This window comes from Myxocyprinus asiaticus, chromosome 20, assembly GCF_019703515.2.
Source record: "Myxocyprinus asiaticus isolate MX2 ecotype Aquarium Trade chromosome 20, UBuf_Myxa_2, whole genome shotgun sequence".
In the NCBI taxonomy this organism is placed as follows: Eukaryota; Metazoa; Chordata; class Actinopteri; order Cypriniformes; family Catostomidae; genus Myxocyprinus; species Myxocyprinus asiaticus.
The window spans coordinates 1,337,501-1,360,000 of NC_059363.1; the positions used below are offsets into that span (position 1 = coordinate 1,337,501).

The window sequence follows — 22,500 nt, forward strand, 5'->3', positions numbered from 1 at the left end:
TGTTTGAGCGATCATGAGCGCTTTTAGCTTTATTCTCTATAACATGAGCGCTCTCGGTGTCAATCAAACATGCGCGCTCTCCAGGTGCTCTCAATATCTCATCAGTCACTCATCTCAGCGCTATTCTCTGAGGATCAGTCTAATGTTGGTCATAATACCACTATACAACACCACAATACCACGCAGTTTTAGAGCTTGTAATGGATATATCTTTTTTATTTTTGAAAGCATCTCTGCTGTGTGTGATGCTCTCGTGGTTTTTGGTTGCCAGTATGTCAGAATGACCTTTTGATATTGACAACAGAACTATTAATAACCGTTTTCATTACAAATAAATCTTAGCAATTCACAGTTAATGTAATTTTAACGTTATTTTGGTAACACTTAATAAAAAGTTTAATTTCTTTAACATTAGTTAATGCATTAGGTGCAATGAACAATATATTTTTACAGCATTTATTAATCATAATGTTAGTTAATAAAAATGCAATTGTTCATTGTTAGTTCATGTTAGTTCATAGTGCATTAATACAATTTTTGATTTTAAAAATGTAATAGTATATTGTAACTAACAGTAAGTTCATTAGTTCAACAGTAATGTTGTTAAATAATGTTAACAAATTAACCTTTTTGTAAAGTGTTACCGTAATTTTACTGTGTGGGGCATAAACATATAACTGCAACATATAACTTGCAAAAGTGTGGCAAAGGGCATTTTAAGAAAAAATTGGAGATCGGTATCGGCCTCAAATTTCCTGATCGGTGCACCACTGATATTTTGTAAAAAAATAAATTAAGTCCTCGTGGTGGCGTAGTGATTCGCCTCAGTCCGGGTGGCGGAGGACGAATCCCAGTTGCCTCCGTGTCTGAGATCATCAACCCGCGCATCTTATCACGTGGCTTGTTGAGCGCGTTCCCACGGCGACATAGCGCATGTGGAGGCTTCACGCCATCCACCGCGGCATCCACGCTCAACTCACCACGCGCCCCACCGAGAACGAACCACATTATAGCGATCACGAGGAGGTTACCCCATGTGACTCTACCCTCCCTAGCAACCGGGCCAATTTGGTTGCTTAGGAGACCTGGCTGGAGTCACTCAGCACACCCTGGGATTCGAACTAGCGAACTAGCGAACTCCAGGGGCGGTAGCACCACTGACATTTTGATAAGTCATGGGTCAGGGTTCTCGGCATATAAGAAAGGATATACACTTTTAAAAAGCATTTATTGCTAAAACTGAGAAGGATGTGGTAAGGGACCATCTGAATAAATTTCTCGGTATTATTCATCTTCAGTGTAGTATTACTGACCGACTGCCACTCCCTATATGCATGTTACACAGTCTGTTTACTGCACCTACTCCCTAAAGGGGCACTAGATACTCCACTTTGCAATAGGGCTGCAACTAACGATTATTTTGATAATCGATTAATCTAATGATTATTCGAACGATTATTCAAACGATTATTCGGCGATTATTGCAATGATTAATCGTTAGCTCTTTACCGATTATTCAGCTTGTGCTCTGACTTGTATTAAAGGTTGTATTAAACGTGTCTTACTAAAAATAAAGAGGACAAAATCATCTTTTAAAAATAGCTCTAAATGACATTCACTGAATTAAAGGGAAAAATACTTTTTATTAAGTTTAATTCAGTAAAGAAATTCACTGCAAAAAAAAAAATCCTATTGTTATCAAGTGTTTTTGTCTTATTTTCCATTTAAAATTGTCTAAAAATCCTTAAAACAAGATACATTTACTTGAGAAGCAACATTTTTTTCACTTGGTTATACTTCTGCGAGTGCAGTAAAGACAAAATACACTTATATTCAAGATCTATTCTCTAAAAGCAAGTCTAATTATCATATATGCTGCTTCTCAGGTCAATGCATATTTTTTTAAAGGATTTTTAGATATTTTATATTCAACATTCTCAGATAACAGTTGTTTATTCTGCAGTATAGCTGCTAAAGTAAATGTACGTTGTTTTAAAGGAGTTTTAGATATTTATATTGGAAAACAAGCCAAAAAAAACAAACAAATCATAAATGTATTTTGTTGCCGTGTATAATGGGGCGAAGACGACGCTCTCTCACCTTTCTGTTCACGTCAATCCATCTTTAACTCACAAAAACACAAACTCTCTCTTATTAATAAAGCTGCGTTTGCCAATTTTCTTCAGGATAAGAAATGCACAGTGACACATATATTATGATTCAATAAGTCTCGAGTCATCACGTTATAATCTAGCTGCATTAAGCGTGTGCGCTCGAGGGATGAGCGTCCCGTGACAGATTGTGCATCAGCCGGTGCAGTTTCAATCTCTCCCCCTTAGATCGGGACATTCACACAACTCATAGAAGAGGCGCTGACCACACAGAGAAATGCCAGTTTCAGAGTTTGTAGTTATTTACATGATCTGCTTCTGTATTATTTAAATTTTAATAAAGCTATAACACATTAAATATAACTGCATTAGAGATGTAACGCCGGGGTGTTTCCTTTAAAGAGCTCCGGCTCCACTTATTCCACAACAAGAGTGCTTCCGTATTTATTTATTTTGTATTTTTGCATTATAATTCCCTCATACTTTGTGATCTACATTAGCTGAAGCTGTTTGGAAAGTTTAGAGTGCATCTGTGATCTGTGTAATTCTTCCTCTCCTCAGTCAGTCGTGAACTGCAGTGCTGCTCTCGTGCATCATCATTAGAGTTTAATGTGATCTCATGTTACGATAAATGAGATCAAACAACTATTCGACGTCGACTAATCGTTTCAGCCCTACTTTGCAAAGACTTTTTAAATGCATAAATGCAACTCAGTTGGTCTTAATGTAACTACATATTGAATAAAAATGTTAAGCAAGGGGGCCTAGGTATCTCAGCGAGTATTGACGCTGACTATCACCCCTGGAGTCACGAGTTTAAATCCAGGGTGTGCTGAGTGACTCCAGCCAGGTCTCCTAAGCAACCAAATTGGCCCGGTTGCTAGGGAGGGTAGAGTCACATGAGGTAACCTCCTCGTGGTCGCGATTAGTGGTTCTCGCTCTCAATGGGGCGTGTGGTAAGTTGTGCGTGGATCGTGGAGAGTAGCATGAGCCTCCACATGCTGTGAGTCTCCACGGTGTCATGCACGACGAGTCACGTGATCAGATGCACGGATTGACGGTCTCAGAAGTGGAGGCAACTGAGACTTGTCCTCCGCCACCCGGATTGAGGTGAGTAACCGCACCACCACGAGGACCTACTAAGTAGTGGGAATTGGACATTCCAAATTGGGGAGAAAAGGGGATAATAAAAAAATACATTAAAAAAATGTTAAGCTAAATCAAAAAATGTGCTAACCTACACTGGCCTATCTTTTATTACATGTTGTGATATGAACGAGTCAGTAACTGCATTGCTTAATTTAAGTGTCAGGAGTCTTAAACATTACTTAACACAGTAACAGTTCTTATTTCATCTTGAGTTGGACATTAAGAAAGTCAGATTCTCTAAAAAGAACTGAATCAAAAGAGTCATTCACTTACAGGGTTCCCACGCATCCTGGAAAACCTGGAACTTTGCAATGCAGTTTTCCAGTCATGGAAACATCATGGAAAATTAGAAAAATACAGAAATGTCCTGGAAAACAGAACTGATTGACTGTTTTGCTAACAAGGGTTTTGTTGCATGTACAAAAACATGGTAACGATCGGGATTTGGAATAGAAGTCAAATACACTAATTTGTATCGTTTACGATAAATTTTGGGTCATTGTTCGGCGCTTTGTATATGCTTCTCGTCTGAAATGCGCGAGTAAAGACTGGTTTCACGTGAGTGTCGAGGGTGATTAGGAGACAGAAGAGAGACTCGAGTGAGTGGAGAGAGATGAGATATTCCAGGTGTATTCCAATAGAATAATTCATGGAATATTGTTCATTATTCGTGTTTGTTGTGTTATTCACATTGCAGAATTAACGGAAAAAGGAAGAAGAAGAAAAATAAGTTTTATTTACATAGCGCCTTTCCCAAGCTCAAGGTTGCTCTATAAAACGTTATAACATAGAACCATTTAAGTATAATGCAGACAGGATACAATACAAAGAATAAAAATACATCTCAGACAGAAGATCAGATTGTAACTATACTATCAGGATGGTAGATCAAAGTAAAGAAAAGAGATGCGTTCTTAGCCCGTCACACACATTTTTGCCATGGGACGTTGAGAAGTCCTTCTCATGGTTGCACAGACTGGCAAAATATCCTCGTTGCCAAGCATAAGCTATCGTATGCCAATCATAAACATAATTACTGTAAAATACTGTTCATTTTTATTATTTGTAATGCTTATATTACATTTGTTCATTTCTCAAAATGCATGAATAAAATAGGCCTTTCCCCAGATTTCTACTAGCCCTAGCTTTGTAACCAGTGGAATCTCAAACTAACATTTTTTACAGCAGAATGCTACCATAAAGGACTTATTTCTGTAAAAATTTCAGGTTCCTATCTGGTCCCCCACCAGAGATAATCAACCCGAAAGTGAGGGGAAATGTTACAAAATGGCACATTCTCGCCCCCGTAAAAAAAAAAGAGAGAGAAATCTCAAACCTGAAATGTTCTGCATTCACACTTTATTTACCTAGGTACCCCCATAAAAAAATCAAGCACTGAGACTAGAAACCTTCCCACTGTAAACTGACCCTAAAAGTGGAACGTTCAGCGATCTTGATTTTACATTCATTACATTAGGACTTAAGTTCTAAGTCTAAGGAACAAATGTTTTTAAATGTACATGTACCTTGTAATGTGCTCTAGAGACCAGTTTTTGTTTCAAAGAGGCAGGACCATCCTGAGCTGTAAACATCTGTATAACCAAAATTTGTCGTGCACCATGACACAGAGATAGCCGCCGTGGTTAAACCAAGTAAAATAATTGGTTTTGCAATACCAATGCATAAATTAACCCTTTACATGTCAGTCAGGCGGTCTCTTCCTGTCCAAGTGGGTGACTCTTGGTTAAAGTAAGCTGCAATGTTGACCAGATATTCTGCTCAAAGATCTGAGACTCATGCTACAGTACTTGACTCCATCAGTTTATAAGTAAACAATTGCCATTCTCTTGAGAAAGATTAAATTCATATACGCAAATGGCTGAAAAATTCTTACGTTGTTAAGAAATAGGACTTTAAATCATTGATGCATGTGTAGCTTGCTTTGCTAGGGGGCCCAAACTCTTCTTTTCTGGCCCGTCACAGTCGAAATGAGGCAAAACTCGATGAATATCAGCGCGACAGACGTCTGCCGTGACAGATCCACGCTAGCGACAGAGGAAATGGGCCAATTAAGGACAGCTTGCTCAGACCCTGCATGGGGTTAATATTCAACTCCCGTAATTAACAATAAATTACACTTTTCCTGGATATAACTCTTAGAAACTGTCTCTGTCATTTTTGACATGCTGCAGACTCCACGGCTGTCTCGAGTTTTTTTCATCTTTAATTCCGCAACATCTGGCGCAGTGAATCCTGCTCGTTCTTCAGCACAGATTGATTTTGGTTGCAGTAGACGACAGCAGTTTTTGTCTGTGTTTTCTATTGGCTCTTTTGTGCTGTTTTGGAAACACAACTCTTGTTCCACGACTCTTGTCGTTTTGAGCTTAAAACTAAAATGAGATGCATTCTGATGTCATTCTTTCATTATGCAGCTCAGGTAGTTTCCTAAAGGTTTTGCTCTCTGTTGAGAAAATATTCATAATATGACCTCAAAGTCTTATTCTAAAACGAGTTGTTCCAACACTGAATTCTATATAGATGAGCCATGTTTAAAGCTGTTGTAAATGCTGATAAATGCTTGACTTTTCAATTTGCTGTTGCTGCCTTTTTGCTAAAGCAGGAAGCCACGTGTTGCATGATGTGAAGTGGACTAATTGCTTTTTGAAAAAGTTGCTTTGAATTGAAAATGGCAAATTTGGCTGCGTAGATTTTAGTTTGCACTGTATATATTATATAAAGCCTGATATATTTCTAATGCTTTCTGTTGTGTTGGTTGTGTGCAGTTGTCTCACCTGTCTGTCTCTCTCTCTGTCCTGTAGGAGAGTACATAAAGACGTGGCGGCCGCGGTATTTCTTGCTAAAGGGTGACGGTACGTTTATCGGTTATAAGGAGCGACCGCAGGATGTAGATCAACTCGAGACACCGTTAAATAACTTCTCAGTGGCACGTGAGTATCTCACCTAGACTTTACCTGACCGTACCATGCTCTTTAGCAAAATGTGACAGAGTAACATACATGCAAGTCGAACTAAAAAACAGGGCTCAGATTGAAATCCTTGAGCGCAACTTTGTGCAGACTGCTCGGGATTAGGCATGTCGGTTTCAAATTTTCATGTTGCGATTATTGCTGAAGCTTTTATTGTACCATACATTACAAAACAGGTTAAAATATACTTTATTATTGTTCTTAACCCTTTCATATGTACCGTCACATATATGTGATGGTACATATGAAAGGGTTAATAACTGGGCCCCGTAGAGTAGCGTCACATGTGTTTCTACAACCAGTACCAGAAGATTTATTTTTGCTCAAACAATTACTCATACATTTTTTTTAAACCACAGAATAAGTTATCTCTTATACGCACAGTCAATATATCAAACGCGATCTTCCTCCGATGTGTGTTGCCATTTGTTTTCATTAGTAGCAGTTGTCATTCGTCAAACAAACAGCTACTCAATGAGTCTTTTCAAGCACATAACATGTTTATTTTATGTAACAGCCTAATTGTCACCAAAGTACCACGATAACAGTTCACAGCTTGTATATGCTCAGCCATCAAATCTAAACGTGATCTTCCCAGGCACGCAGCTACGTCTGCTTATTATGTGCAGATGTGGCTTTCATTCACACAAACAGCAACTTTAACAGTGTTTTCAGGCATATAATACATTTGTTTTCTGAAACAGACAGCCAAACTATCACAAAAACACCACGATAACAGTTGAAAACTCGTATACTCACAGTGAAAACATGCTGATCGTGCGTGATTATCCGATGCACGCAGTCAAGTCTGTTTACATTAGCGCTTCACACACACACACACACACACACACACACACACACACACACATATACACACACACAGTGCATATAGGCAAACTGGACTGCTGATATTATTTGTTTTATACAGTTATGAAAGATAAACAAAATCAATACAGTACAGCAGACAACCCATTTGTTCACATGTTTATTATATACAGTATTTTATTTTATTTTTTTATGACAAGAAATAAAAAAATGTAAATTAAAAAAACAAATACTCTTCTACATTCTGCCCACCACTACCAGCTGTGCAGTGTCACGTGCAAAAATAACTAACTCTAGGGGGCACTGCAGGGGAATTTAGACCTTACTCATGAAAAGGTTAATAGCAAATTGAACTGCTTTTTATAAACTAAATTTGCATTTTGAATGAAAAGATCGCAAAGTAACTTTGAAAAGAACCTTGAACGTTTATGAAATCAAATGAACAGTTAAATAAATGCACAAATAAAACAATAATAAAATAAATGAAAACATAAAAAAATAAATAAACATTAAATAAATAATAATGATGTGGTCACTATGTCTTTAAATATTTCCATATTTTATCGCAGTAAACGGTAGGGTTGTCATGATAATAATTTCTTACGATAGTATACCAGCTAAAGTATCACGATACCACATGATAGTGTGTTAATTCTTAACAATTTATACAAATGCAATGTAATAGTTTTCAAATCAACCAAATCTAGTTGCATTGCTGCATGGGATTCTGAGTTTATCATAGCAAAGGTGGTTCTTAGAAACTAACCATCCCACTTGTTGCTCCGGAAGTGGTGAAAATAACTGATGGATGAACTGGGAGAAGGCTCAGATGGACTAATATGTTACCTAATACATTCTTAGGTTGATGTAAAAATTTTTTTAAAAACTTCACCGCATCAAAACAGCCAGTTCAAACGGCAACGGCTTTAAACATTTATTCCATTTATTTCTATGATTATTTGAATGTTGGTAACATATAAGTAAAGATATTATAATGTTGAAAAGACTGTTTTGAGCAACTGTTTCATTATTACAACCGTTTCAGCCCCTCTCTCCTGGTAAACAGCAGCGCGAGTGCAGATTACACACACACTGGTTTGATCGCACACCTCAGGGACACCGATCTGATCAGAAGTGCAAAGTTACCGACATACTGGCAGATGGGTTTTCCCGGTCTCATCAGGCAAAACCCAAAATAATTCCAAATCTCGCTATGTGAAATGTGTTTTTCTAAATTTGTGGCAAATTCTAAAAAGCATTTTGCGCTCTTAAAGGGCACTCCGTGAAGAGGACGCCACTCGAAAAGACTACATTTTATTTATTTATTTATTTATTATTTCGGAATGCCCAATTCCCAATGCGCTCTAAGTCCTCGTGGTGGTGTAGTGACTCGCCTCAATCCGATTGGCGGAGGACGAATCTCAGTTGCCTCCGTGTCTGAGACAGTCAATCCGTGCATCTTAACTCGTGGCTTGTTGAGCATGTTACCGCGGAGACGTAGCGCGTGTGGAGGCTTCACGCTATTCTCCGCGGCATCCACGCACAACTCACCACGCGCCCCACCGAGAGCGAGAACCACATTATAGCGACCACGAGGAGGTTACCCTATGTGACTCTACCCTCCCTAGCAACCGGGCCAATTTGGTTGCTTAGGAGACCTGGCTGGAGTCACTCAACACACCCTGGATTCGAACTCACGACTTCAGGTGTGGTAGTCAGCGTCAATACTCGCTGAGCTACCCAGGCCCCCCTGAAAAGACTACATTTTTAATGTTATTGCAGGCAAAAGTCTGATTCAAATGAAGGTTTTAGTGAAAATAATATTTACTACCAAACATTCAACATTACTTACGGTACTACCGTTTAAAAAACACTGTGGCACCGCTTCAGTAACGCAATATTACCGTAGCACCAGTCTACCATGCAACACTAATATACAGTGTTGCGGTGCTACCGCGGTATTGTACTATACATTACAAAACAGGTTGAAAGATCAGCTTTATTGTTGTTCTAAATGACAAATTAAATTTTTTTAAACCAAATGTGCGCTTAAAATTCCAATGTATGAAACTAGTTAAATAAATGCACATAAATAAATAAATTAATAAACATTAAATAAATAAACATTTGAAAATAAATATATAATCAAGTGGTCACTATCTCTTAAAATATTTCCACACTTGTAAACGGGATAAAGGGGTTGAAAGATGTTTTCAGATATTTACAACTTTATGGTTGTTCTTAATGACAAATAAAATAGCTTTTTATAAACCAAATTTGCGTTTTACAACCCCGATTCCCAAAAAGTTGGGACAGTATGCAAAATGCCAATAAAAACAAAAAGTAACAAACTTAAACTTGTGTCTTCAGTGCCCAAACACTTAAGTGTTTTTAGAAGAAATGGTGATGTTACACAGTGGTAAACACCCGACTGTCCCAACATTTTTAAAGTGTGTTGCCATCATCTGATTTGAAATTATGAAAATTAAATTCACAAGGTAAAACATCAAATATTGTGTTGTTTTAGTGATTTCAATATAGCACAAGGTGAATTGAATTTACAAATCACTCCTTTTTGTTTTTTTTTGGTATTTTGCTGTTCCAACTTTTTTGGAATTTGGGTTGTAAATTAAAAAGTAAACACAAAATACAGTTTTTAATGTTATTTATTGAAGCAAAAAAGTTATCCAATACCAACTGGGTCTGTGTGAAAAAGTATTTGCCCCCTTAGTTACTTAATGCCCGAATCTATGAAACTGCGTTCATATTGGAGTTCAGCTGGACTAGACACACCCAGACCTGATTACTGCCAGCCCTGTTCAATCAAATCAACACCTAAATAGATCTTTTTAGCTCTCATCCAGTAGCACACTATGCCAAGGTCCAAAGAAATTCCAGAAATGATGAGGAAAAAGGTGATTGAAATACATCAGTCTGGGAAGGGTTACAAAGCTATTTCAAAGGCTCTGGGACTCCAAAGAACCACAGTGAGAGACATTATCTCCAAATGGAGAAAACTTGGCACAGTAGTGAACCTTCCCAGAAGTGGTTGACCTTCCAAAAGTCCTCCAAGAGCACGGTGACGACTCATCCAGGAAGTCATAAAAAAGCCAAGGACAGCATCCAAGGAACTGCAGACCACTCTCGCAGAAATAAAGGTCACTGTTCATGACTCCACTATCAGAAAGACACTGGCCAAAAATGCCATCCATGGAAGAGTGGCGAGGCGGAAACCACTGTAACCCAGAAGAACATTAAGGCTCGTCTGGATTTTGCCAAAACACACCTTGAAGATCCTCAAACCTTTTGGGAGAATGTTCTGTGGACTGAGGAGTTGATAGTGGAACTGTTTGGAAGACAGGGGTCCCATTACATCTGGCGTAAATCAAACACAGAATTCCACAAAAAGAACATCATACCTACAGTCAAGCATGGCGGTGGTAGTGTGATGGTGTGGGGATGCTTTGCTGCTTCAGGGCGACTTGCAATAATTGAGGGAAACATGAATTCTGCTCTCTACCTGAAAATCCTAAAGGAGAACGTCCGGTCATCAGTCCGTGAGTTGAAGCTCAAGCGCAACTGGATTATACAGCAAGACAATAACCCAAAGTATAGGAGTAAGTCCATCTCTGAATGGATCAAAAGAAGCTAAATTAAAGTTTTGGAGTGGTCTAGTCAAAGTCCTGACTTGAACCCGATTGAGATGCTGTGGCAGGACCTTAAACGGGCAGTCCGTGCTCGAAAACCCTCCAATGTGGCTGAACTAAAGCAGTTCTGCAAAGAAGAGTGGGACAAAATTCCCCCACAGTGTTGTGAAAGACTGATCTCCAGATATCGGAAGTGTTTGGTTGCAGTTGTTGCTGCTAAAGGTGGCACAACCAGCTATTAAGTTTAAGGGGGCAATTAGTTTTTCACATGGGTGATATAGGTGTTGGATCACTTTTTTGCTTCAATAATATATATATATATGTATATTATTGAAGCAAAAAAGTATATATATATATATATATATATATATATATATATATATATATATATATATATGTATGTATGTATATTATTAAATATATATATCTTGTTTGAAGATCTAAAACAATTTAGTGTGAAAAATACACAAAAATAGAAGAAATCAGCACTGAAATTTCACAGCACTGTATATATGATGTCACTTACATAAGCAAGGGATATCAATCTTACAATTGGACTTAAACCATCTAATATATTGCAGTGCTTCATAAAATTAGAAAGTCCCTGGTAACTTTATGGTTTGTATACCTTTGGTTTGAATAACTCATGACGACATTAGTGTGGTTTTGACAGTGGTTCTTACAGTTTTACTTATGTATTATGTAAGTTACAGTACATGTTACAAAGTTACATGTCAATGGCAACTAATTATATTTACTCACCAAAGCAAATAATTACGTGCATTTGTTGCTTGGCGAGTGTTAATTTTGGTCCCTGGTTGTGAATCTTGACTCATGTATGGTGCCTACAGAAAAATCGAAAGAATTTTGCTTATAGTTTATCTATATTTTTTCACTGTATTTTGAAGTGTCCACATAATATAACCGTGCATGTTAATTATTGAGGCATAACTTATAACCGAATACCGGTATATGTCTACTCGGGATACCCAGTTCACCACAGGTGATGCACTACCTGATCATTTTGATTAAAAACGCTAAACATATCACAAATTGTATTTCTTTCATTGAATGTTTTTTTTTAATGCTAAACACAGTTAATATTGTTAAAAAGAAGATGCGTATTTTTTCTATTATAATATATAGTAATACATTCTTATATTGATGCCCATATGAGTGCCACAGCTTAAAATGCCAGCCATGGCTCGAAATGAATATTTGTACTGTATTTTGGGCATGACTGGACTTCTCATTTTATTCTTCTACACCATGAGAGGTTCCTTCTGACCTCCAACAGTTTTGTGTTTCCTCAAGGGACATGCAGAACATATTCAACATATTTGGACCATCATCTCCGTTCATACCTCAGCAGAATTTCACCCCACCATCCCTGCAAAAAGCAGTTGAAATGATTGAACAGACTAATTAGACAGCCATAATGTTTGTTCAAGAGAACGCTTCCTGCCTGACACTTGTGAAATATAGTGGTTATTAAGTGGCTGATCCTCATTATTTATCTCGGCGCTGGTTGCGGCGTTCTGGGCTGCCGATGAGCCCGGCTGAATCTCAGTGGTGGTCTCACCCGGGTCCTTTATCTATTCGACAGGCCGTTTGTGTCATTTTCTCACTGACACATGTCTCCTGCACGATCTCTCTGCAACATATGTTTGCGGGAAAGTGCTGGCGGAATCACTGCTGGATGTTCAGACGGGATTGTGGCTTGTCGCGCTGAACGCAGAACTTTTCCTCTTTGAGTGAGCATTTTTGAGGGGAAAGAACACAGACACAGCTTATTTCAGTTGCTCAGAAAAAGATGTGAGTTTGAGCTTTTAACAACTGATGACATTGTGTTCCTGGTTTTTGTTGGATGCAATTGTGCATTCATATTTTGAATGCAGAAGCATCAGAGTGTAAAAAACAAAAGAGAGCTTGAGTACAATAATTGTCAGCATCGGACTGTTATTGTCATGTTTTCAGAATCAGTGCCATCTACAAGATCTTACAAAGGCCATGTGGAGTTTGTTATAATGCCAACTTATCATATATTGGTCAAATAAGGTTGTCTGAGGTGTTCAAAATAAGAAATCTTTTAAAAATCTAGTTTTAAAACACTCAGGTTCTTAGAAATGTAATCTTTGTGTCCAGTTTGGTTTCCTAAATTTTTTAAAAACCTTTATAGCTGTGTTGGGTTCGAGTCCACCTTAGTCGAGTCTGAGTCAAGTCAGAGTGTTTAAGCAATCGAGTCTGAGTCAAGTCTGAGTCTTTAAACAGTCGAGTCCGAGTCAAGTCTGAGTCTTTAAACAATCGAGTCTGAGTCAAGTCTGAGTCTTTAAAAAATCGAGTCTTAGTCAAGTCCGAGTCTTTAAACAATCGAGTCTGAGTCAAATCCGAGTCTTTAAACAATCGAGTCTGAGTCAAGTCCGAGTCTTTAAACAATCGAGTCTGAGTCAAATCCGAGTCTTTAAACAGTCGAGTCCGAGTCAAGTCCGAGTCTTTAAACAATCGAGTCCGAGTCAAGTCTGAGTCTTTAAACAATCGAGTCCGAGTCAAGTCCGACTCTTTAAACAATCGAGTCCGACTCTTTAAACAATCGAGTCCGAGTCAAGTCCGACTCTTTAAACAATCGAGTCCGAGTCAAGTCCGAGTCTTTAAACAATCGAGTCCGAGTCAAGTCCGAGTCTTTAAACAATCGAGTCTGAGTCAAGTCCGACTCTTTAAACAATCGAGTCCGAGTCTTTAAACAATCGAGTCTGAGTCAAGTCCGAGTCTTTAAACAGTGGAGTCTGAGTCAAGTCTGAGTTTTTAAACAATCGAGTCCGAGTCAAGTCCGAGTCTTTAAACCTATCGAGTCTGAGTCAAGTCCAACTCTTTAAACAATCGAGTCGGAGTCAAGTCTAACTCTTTAAACAATCGAGCCTGAGTCAAGTCCAACTCTTTAAACAGTCGAGTCTGAGTCAAATCTGAGTCTTTAAACAATCGAGTCTGAGTCAAGTCTGAGTAAAAATGCATCCGAGTCCATTACAATTGGACTCGTGACTCAGACTCGAGTCCAAGTCCGAATTCGAGTACCCCAACTCTACTTCACAGCATTTTCTACAATAACAACAACAACAAAAAATTATTAAATGACTTTAAAAATGTCATGTGGTGTAACGATCAAGTAAAAAGTACTAAAATACTTTCCTTGCACCTTGAATACATAAGAGTATAAATAACTTAATTTCAAAAAAGTTTTCAAACTGATTTTTCGAGGTAAAACGTTTTTTTTTTTTTTTTTCAAAAATATCAAGAAGTTTTCTCAGGGTTGCACCAAATGTGCCTTTTCATAAAAATGTCAAAATATCAGATATTTTTTCAAAACTTCACACAGTCATGAGGGTCTAAAGGGGTCTGCTCTGTTTTATGGTTTTTGTCAACATAAACAACAAAACCACAGGTTACACCACATGACTTTAATCATATTTTTCAGCCCTTTTCAATATGAATAATATTTTAAAACACAATTGTTTCACTGCTTTTTTTTTCTTTTTTTTTTGTCTCAGGACGGTTACACCTAGCAATGAACCGATACCAGTTTTTCTCTTCCAATCCTATTCCAATTTTCTTTTTCCTTTATCCCCTTTTTCCCCAATTTGGAATGCCCAGTTCCCACTACTTAGTAGGTCCTTGTGGTGGTGCGGTTTCTCGCCTCAATCCGGGTGATGGAGGACGAATCTCAGTTGCCTCCGCTTCTGAGACTGTCAATCCACGCATCTTATCACGTGACTCGTTGTGCATGACACCGCAGAGACTCGCAGCATGTGGAGGCTCATGCTACTCTCCACGATCCACGCACAACTTACCACACGCCCCATTGAGAGCGAGAACCACTAATCACGACCACGAGGAGGTTACCCCATGTAACTTTACCCTCCCTAGCAACCGGGCCAATTTGGTTGCTTAGGAGACCTGGCTGGAGTCACTCAGCACGCCCTGGATTCGAACTCACAACTCCAGGGGTGCTAGTCAGCATCAATACTCGCTCAGCTAACCAGTCCCCCAGTGTTGTTCTTTTCTTAATCGGTTTACAATATCAATACTAATTGGGTGTACTCTTTAATGGTGCTTTCATGGTTTTTTTATGTCATTTTTGGAGCTTGACAGAAACGAGTGTGTGTAGTGTGAATCGAAGCAGCTCCAGTGTGACTGCTGTTGTTCCCTACTGAGTGTGTGTAAAGAGTTGCTGTAGAAGCATGCATATCAAGATAAATTATTTTAACAGTCATTTATCTCTCTGTGTGTGTCTCTGGTGTGATTTCCTCTGGATGTGTCCAGAATGTCAGCTAATGAAGACAGAGAGACCCAAACCCAACACATTCATCATACGCTGCCTGCAGTGGACCAGTGTCATTGAGCGCACCTTCCACGTGGAGACCCCCGAGGAACGGTCAGACACACACTCGCACACCTGTATACTTGTTCTTTGATTGCAGTGTGAGAAACTAGTGTGAAAGTATACATGGAGCTGACTAGATATACAGTGACCCTATGAGGATCTGGAGGACTTACAGTAAGTCCCAGTACAAACTCTGTGAATGTCATTGTATTAAATTAGAAAATATGAAAGCAGGTGTGATCTGTGCTGAAATGCTGCTGGAGCATTTGTGCAATCAAACTGTTGTTGTGTAGGGAGGAATGGACCAAAGCCATCCAGGCTGTGGCCGACAGTCTGCAGAAACAGGAAAAGGAGATGATGGACTCGTCTCCAGACCCCATGGACATGGAGATGTATTTGACCAAACCTTGGCATAAAGTGGTACGTGACCCATGAATCATGGACAGACAGTTACATTTTTAAAATATTAGTCTTATGCTTTTTTTTCATGCTTTTAAGTTTCACCCTAAAATGAAAATTCTGTCATCATTTTCTCACCCTCATGTTGTTCCAAACGTAATTGTTTTTCTTTTGTGGAACATGTTTGGTAGGATTTTCACAATGCTCTTTTCCATACCGTGAAAGCGATCGCCGACTTAAACTGTCAAGCAAACATTTGGCACGTAACTGATTCTTCCAAATCATTCTTGCCATTTTGACAAAACTTCTTCATTATCAGCCATATAGGTAACTTTACCTTGATCACACAATTAAATAAATCAGCAAATATTGCTTAAACAACTTTAGATACATCACACAAAACTAAATGTTACATTTGCAAGGCATAAAAACACATGTGCATGATCAATGAATGTAAAATGTAGTGATATCGCAGCAATGGCCCGAATCTGACCCCGGGCCAGTGGGCCAACCTTATTGTTTAGTCCTGTCTCCTGAAGTCATACTATGTAGAGGTAGACCGATATACCGGTTTTTACCGATTATTTGGTGCTGATAGTTGCTTTTTGGAAATGTAAGCACAGCATAGTTCTAGCGGGAAGACTAGCAGCTGTACATCATCGCGCCATTAGCTAGGTAACTCCTAGCCAATCACATGTAAGCCATCACTTTATAAGTCTGCTCACAATCTATCACATTGCTGTTTCAGTGTGCTAACACGGCAACCTCCACCACCCCACCACCACAAGTTGAGTCCCGTCCTGCACGGGGGTAGGCTCCTCGCCCCTGCCTCCTATCTCCGGCAGGATATGACGGTTCTGAGTACAACTTCTTTGGACTGCCAGACGGGGCTTACGCCAAAGAGAGACATTACATTTCTGTTTTATATTCATCAAATAAATGTCATCTTGAATTTCACTAAATTCTGTGAGTTTTCCTGATAGAACTATCGGTTATCGGCAGCAATCTACCGATAGTTGGCGATAGTTGCTGATAGTTTTTTTTTAAGTGCCTAATCTGGTTAATATAGAGGATATAAAAGCTTAATTTGGTTAATAGTTTAATATTGAGCATTGTATTGGAGCCAAGTCTCTGTCATTTTAAAATAAGAGTCCCGGGGTGCCTGGGTAGCTCAGTGGTAAAATACGCTGGCTACCACCCATGGAGTTCGCTAGTTCGCTAGTTCGAATCCCAGGGCGTGCTGAGTGACTCCAGCCAGGTCTCCTAAGCAACCAAATTGGCCCGGTTGCTAGGGAGGGTAGAGTCACATGGGGTAACCTCCTCGTGGTCACTATAATGTGGTTTGTTCTCGGTGGGGCGCATGGTGAATTGAGCGTGGTTGCCGCGGTGGATGGCATGAAGCTTCCACACGCGCTATGTCTCCGTGGCAACGCGCTCAACAAGCCACGTGATAAGATGCGCGGGTTGACTGTCTCAGACGCGGAGGCAACTGGGATTTGTCCTCCGCCACCCGGACTGAGGCGAATCACTACGCGACCACGAGGACTTAGAGCACACTGGGAATTGGGCATTCCAAATTGGGAGAAAAAGGGGAAAAATCCCCCCAAAAATAAAAACAAATAAAAAATAAAATAAGAGTCCCGAAACAAGTTCGTAAGTGTATTTTGAGATTGTTCATAGTACTGCGTTATGCTCCAAATCTTCATTTTTTCTGGTTATTATTGGGATTTTGGTTGCACAATAAAATGCATCTGGGATTTTATTAATTTTGAACTCTTGGTCATAGTAAGGACAGGCTAAGAAAGTTTTCTGTAACATACTATAAATCAATTTTAAAAACTATCAGCCCATTCATCAGTTACTGGCCTTTTCCATCACCTTGTAGCATATTCCCGGTTTTGGAAACTTTTTTAAATGTTAAAAAAGTACACTTTATGTCCCTAAATTTAGTCCTTTAAAGCTTCACTGGCTCTTAAAATAATATGTCAACATGTGTAATAGAACGAACATTTCAGTATCTAGCTGAAGCTGTTGGAATCTTAGCAGGTCTTAACCCTTCCCTTATGTTACAGAATAACCCTCACGTTCACACGCTCGCATTTCTGACATTCTTCCAGGTTGCAGAGGTTCAAAGTTTAAAAGCCGAGCTGCCACATATAGTTGAGTCATGAGCGAGGACCTGCTGTGAAGTGTAAATGTTGCCTCAATGTTTAGTGTTGAACTCATTCAGGTGTTTGTGGAATGGCTGTCTGTGTTTGTGTTGTAGACTATGCACGACTTTGAATACCTCAAACTGCTGGGCAAAGGCACTTTCGGGAAGGTGATTCTCGTGAAGGAGAAAGCCACGGGAAAATATTACGCCATGAAAATTCTCAAGAAAGAAGTCATTGTAGCCAAAGTGAGTACTGCTGGAAAAATATGAGAAATATTTTGAGTGCTTCAGGATGTCTGACCAGTGTGTATCGAGAGATCGGTCGAGAGATCGACCGATATTGTTTTTAAATGACCGATACAATACCGATTAGTTTTGCGTTTGTTTCCGATAACCGATATGCATAACCAATTTTTCATTCTAGTTTTACACACTTGTTCAAAGCCCCTCATTTAGCCTAAATATGTGCAAAATTGAAGTCTTTTGTGTCTGATAATCGGTTTGACCGATATTTTTAACCGATATTTCCACTTTTCCACTTAATCGGTCATCGGATTTATTTCTATTTTTTTTAAACCCCTTTTCTCCCCAACTTGAAATGCCTAATTCCCACTACTTAGTAGGTCCTCACGGTGGCGCAGGTTACTCCACAATCCGGGTGGCGGAGGACAAGTCTCAGTTGCCTCCGCTTCTTATCACGTGACTCGTTGTGCATGACACCGCGGAGACTCATAGCATGTGGAGACTCATGCTACTCTCCGCGATCCACACACAACTTACCACACGCCCCATTGAGAGCGAGAACCACTAATCGCGACCACGAGGAGGTTACCCCATGTGACTCTACCCTCCCTAGCAACCGGGCCAATTTGGTTGCTTAGGAGACCTGGCTGGAGTCACTTAGCACGCCCTGGATTCAAACTCACGACTCCAGGTGTGATAGTCAGCGTCAATACTCGCTGAGCTACCCAGGCCCCCGGTCATCGGTAAACATGATATTAAGGAACCGACAACCGATTAAGTGGAAAAGTGTAAATATCGGTTAAAAATATCGGTCAAACCAATATCGGTCTATCTCTAGTGTATACCACGAATAGATGTGTGTGTGTTCACTTGCAGCCACTGGTACTAGCATATACAGTATTGGCTTATTCTTTCCCACAGCACAAACACTCTTTGTGATGTTTTCTAGGATGAAGTGGCTCACACACTCACAGAGAACCGTGTGCTTCAAAACTCTAAACACCCCTTCTTAACGGTGAGAGACTCTCAAACTCCTGATGTTCACTCGTATTCAATAACCTCCTCATCTCAAGCATTTTCTGCCTCTGTTGACTCGTCTACACAATTCCTATTAGAAGAGTTTAACCTCTCTTCTCAAAAGTAAACTGGACTGGTCTTCAAGAGAACATTTCATTGCCTCACCAGAACAGATAGTAATGATTCATAGCATACAGTGACTGGAATCACAGTTAGCTCTGATCTCTGTGTTCACGGGCTGATTTGTTTCTGAGAAGCTGCCAGGAGTATCTGTTTCCTCGACCAGCTGTTGAAAAGATCTGAATCACACATTAAAGGTGCTGTGTGAAATGTTTTCGATATTGAAATAAGTTCTCAGATCTCAGATCACACATCTTCACCTTTAATGGCAGAACACACGGCAAACAAATTATTTTCTTTCTGAGTATTTTTGTCTTATTTTCCAGTAAAAATATCTGAACATCCTTAAACAAGAAAAATGTTGCTTCTCAAGTAAATGTAGAATATTTTGAGAATGTTAAAGGTGCAGTATGTAACTTTTTTTTTTTTTTTGCCAATGTGTGAACGGCTTGTAATGCAACTTAAAAGATGAGCCCTTCCCAGACTTCCTAGGTTGCCTATTAAAGCCTGTAGACTGATTTTCATGCGAAGGGAGCGGGTCGGTTTTGCCGGGAAAATCCAAAGGATGTGCCGTTTATGCGCGCTTCCGAGAGCCTTCTACTGAATCCCGTCTGGATGAGCGGATGCCATAAGGACTGATCTGTATAATTTTAGATAACTTGATCTTGCCTGCTAACGCTGACGAATTGCAAGCTACCTTGCTTCGTAACTTTCAAATAATTTCAACGATCTTCTCTTTATACTAAAAGTCAGGTATACAGGATAAATTTAAGCAAATACACTGGTTTCTTGATCGTAGTACAACATATGACATACAAAACATACAACAGTGCAACATAACAGTGCAACAGTAAACTGTCTGGTATAGTTCAGTAGTATGTAGCTGTATGTGTGTATCAGTATGTTATGCTAGCTGACAAGTAGTTTTAGTTTAGTCTCAAAGTTTGTAGTTAAACAACCATAACTGTGTAATTTTAATTATGCTACCTCATCTGTCAGTATGATGCCGGTGAATCACGTTCAGTCTCTTTGTATGTTACGTCATTGTTTTGGTTGATGCTCACTCGCTGCGTGCCTATGGAGTGTGTGCATGAGCGCGAGCAACAGGTAGCTGGCTGCAGTTCACTTAACGGCCACAGGTGTCACTAATAACAAGGGTTTCTGAATCTTACATACTGCACCTTTAAGATATAATTCTACTGGAAAATAAGAGAAAAAAGACAAAATAATTTTTGCAATCTATGTTCCAGATATTAGAAAAAGCATATTTATTTTGTAACGTTACTGGAATTAAACTTTTTTTTATTTTTTTAATAATAATATATTTTTTTAAATATATTTATTAGTTTTTGTAAGATTAAAATAGGAGGAGGCGAGAACCGGCTTGATACAAACATAAACTCATACTGGGCAGCTGCCTGTAGCTCTCTCTCTCTCTCTCTCTCCAACTGCCGTCTCCGGTCGCCTTTATTCCTCCCTCGCCTCATCCGGCTGATTGGGGTCCGGACGTGCATCATTCCGGCCCAGCCCTGCCCCGCCCTCCTCCACGCTACACTCCTCCCTGCGTTGCCTCAGGCCAGGGAGCCCCCGGCATGACGTTCATCCCCCCTCCTCTCTGGGGAGATCACCACTCCTTCTTCGACCTGGGAGGAGACAGGAGGGAAAAAAACAACAACAACAAAAAAAAAAAACAGGCGAGGGAAAGGCCAACATGGAGCAACAGCGAGAGAGAGAGAGGAGAGAGAGAGAAAAGAAACTCACTCACTGTTTCTCTGATGAGCCTTTACGTGGTCCTCGATCACTCCTCCACCCTCTCAGGCGGACAACAGCTGCTCCTCCCCGGGCGGACCGGAGTCAAACCTCCAACCCCCAGCGGACAGAATGCCCCTCTGCGATTCTGGCGGCCCGTGGGGACACTCCTCTGCCCCTGGCAGCGGCCGTACCGCTCCAGGCAGTCGGGGAGTCGATTCCCTCCTCCCCTTGCGGACGGCGGTCTTCCCTCGACCCCTCCGCGTTTTCTGGCAGCCGGCAGGGCACTCCTCTGACCCTGGCAGCGGCTCCATCGCTCCAGGCAGTCGGCCAGTCCAGTCCCTCCTCACCTCGTGGATGGCGGCTATTCCCCGCGTCCAGGCGGCCAGGCTACTCTGTCCCCTGGCGAATGGCAATGGCGCTCCCCTGGGTGGACGGCAGTGTTGAGGACTCTACGGCGGGCATCCCTCCTTCCTCCCGGGTTTCGGCACCAATGTAAAGGGGTTAGAGGGAAAGGAGGAGGCGAGAACCAGCTTGACACAAACATAAACACATACAGGGCAGCTGCCCATAGTTCTCTCTCTCTCCAACAATTAATCCTCAGAGACCCAAGCATTGATATTGATGAGTTATTTTAGTTTTTTCTCCTTGAATGTGTTTTTAGGAAGCAACTGATTATAATCATGATTTTAAGTTGATTTTTCTTTGGGATGGATTTTGTGTGACCTTTTATATTTTAGCAAGCTTCTTCCTTTTTTTAAAAATACAATTCCAATTAAAACTGCTCAAAAACACATAACTCCCATAGACTTTCATTAGATAAAAGCAAACGCTTGTCAGAGAAATGGCAGACGGCAACAGTTGCTAAGACAGAATTGGTCAGAAACACTTGTAAGGCAGGGCTTAGTGAAGGGTCAGTTCTGCTCTAAAAAGGGCAATTTTGTTACTGTACCTTTAAGACAGGGTGGGTCAAGTTGCTGAAGGGTGTTGATGCAGTTTAGTTTTAGCACATGGTCCTGGTGGACTGAAGAGTATGTCAAAAAAAGCACAGCTAGCTCTTTAATTTCAATCCCGTTTTCCATCACATGACATGCATATAAACACTGAACATTTCATAACTGTCTGTATGTTATGTAATACTTTGTATTTTGTATTTCTTTGAATTATTTCAATGTTTAGGCTCTGAAATACTCTTTCCAAACCCACGACCGTTTGTGTTTCGTTATGGAGTACGCCAACGGAGGAGAGGTGAGTCTGAGCATCTTCTCACTCACACAAGAGGCTGAACTATAATTTAATGTGTTATATGTTGCTGTTTATTCTCCTGTAGCTTTTCTTCCATTTGTCCCGGGATCGAGTGTTCTCAGAGGAGCGTGCACGGTTTTACGGTGCTGAGATCGTGTCTGCGCTGGATTACCTGCATTCAGAGAGAAACGTGGTCTACAGAGACCTGAAGGTGAGGAGGTGATCTGTTCACATGAAATTAATTAAAAAAATATATAATTATTTCTATTAATAACGTGAAACCATATTTTTTATTATTTTTGTTAAAATAAATGTTTGGCCTTATGACAATAGAATTATTTAGCTGTTTTTGTAGCCTATATTTGTGATAAACTCAGCATCACATGAGCCGAAACTGCACTTTTGACCCCACATTTTCTAGGGGTGTAACGATTCGCTCGTTTTCTCTGTGCATTGATTAATAATCCTCGTGTCTGATCTC

The 22,500-nt window shown here is 40.0% G+C and overlaps 1 protein-coding gene across 2 annotated transcripts in view; it reads left to right on the forward strand.

Moving 5' to 3' along the window:
* Positions 1 to 22,500, forward strand: part of LOC127410715 (RAC-alpha serine/threonine-protein kinase-like) — an 84,097-nt gene that overhangs the window by 37,278 nt on the left and 24,319 nt on the right. The window contains exons 3-9 of one of the 2 annotated variants that reach the window (XM_051645907.1): positions 6,080 to 6,208; positions 15,034 to 15,145; positions 15,388 to 15,514; positions 17,760 to 17,891; positions 18,838 to 18,903; positions 21,954 to 22,022; positions 22,105 to 22,230. In XM_051645907.1, the coding sequence (XP_051501867.1) occupies positions 6,080 to 6,208; positions 15,034 to 15,145; positions 15,388 to 15,514; positions 17,760 to 17,891; positions 18,838 to 18,903; positions 21,954 to 22,022; positions 22,105 to 22,230 (761 nt within the window). The remainder of the gene's footprint in view (positions 1 to 6,079; positions 6,209 to 15,033; positions 15,146 to 15,387; positions 15,515 to 17,759; positions 17,892 to 18,837; positions 18,904 to 21,953; positions 22,023 to 22,104; positions 22,231 to 22,500) is intronic. The other variant, XM_051645908.1, reaches the window with a different exon arrangement.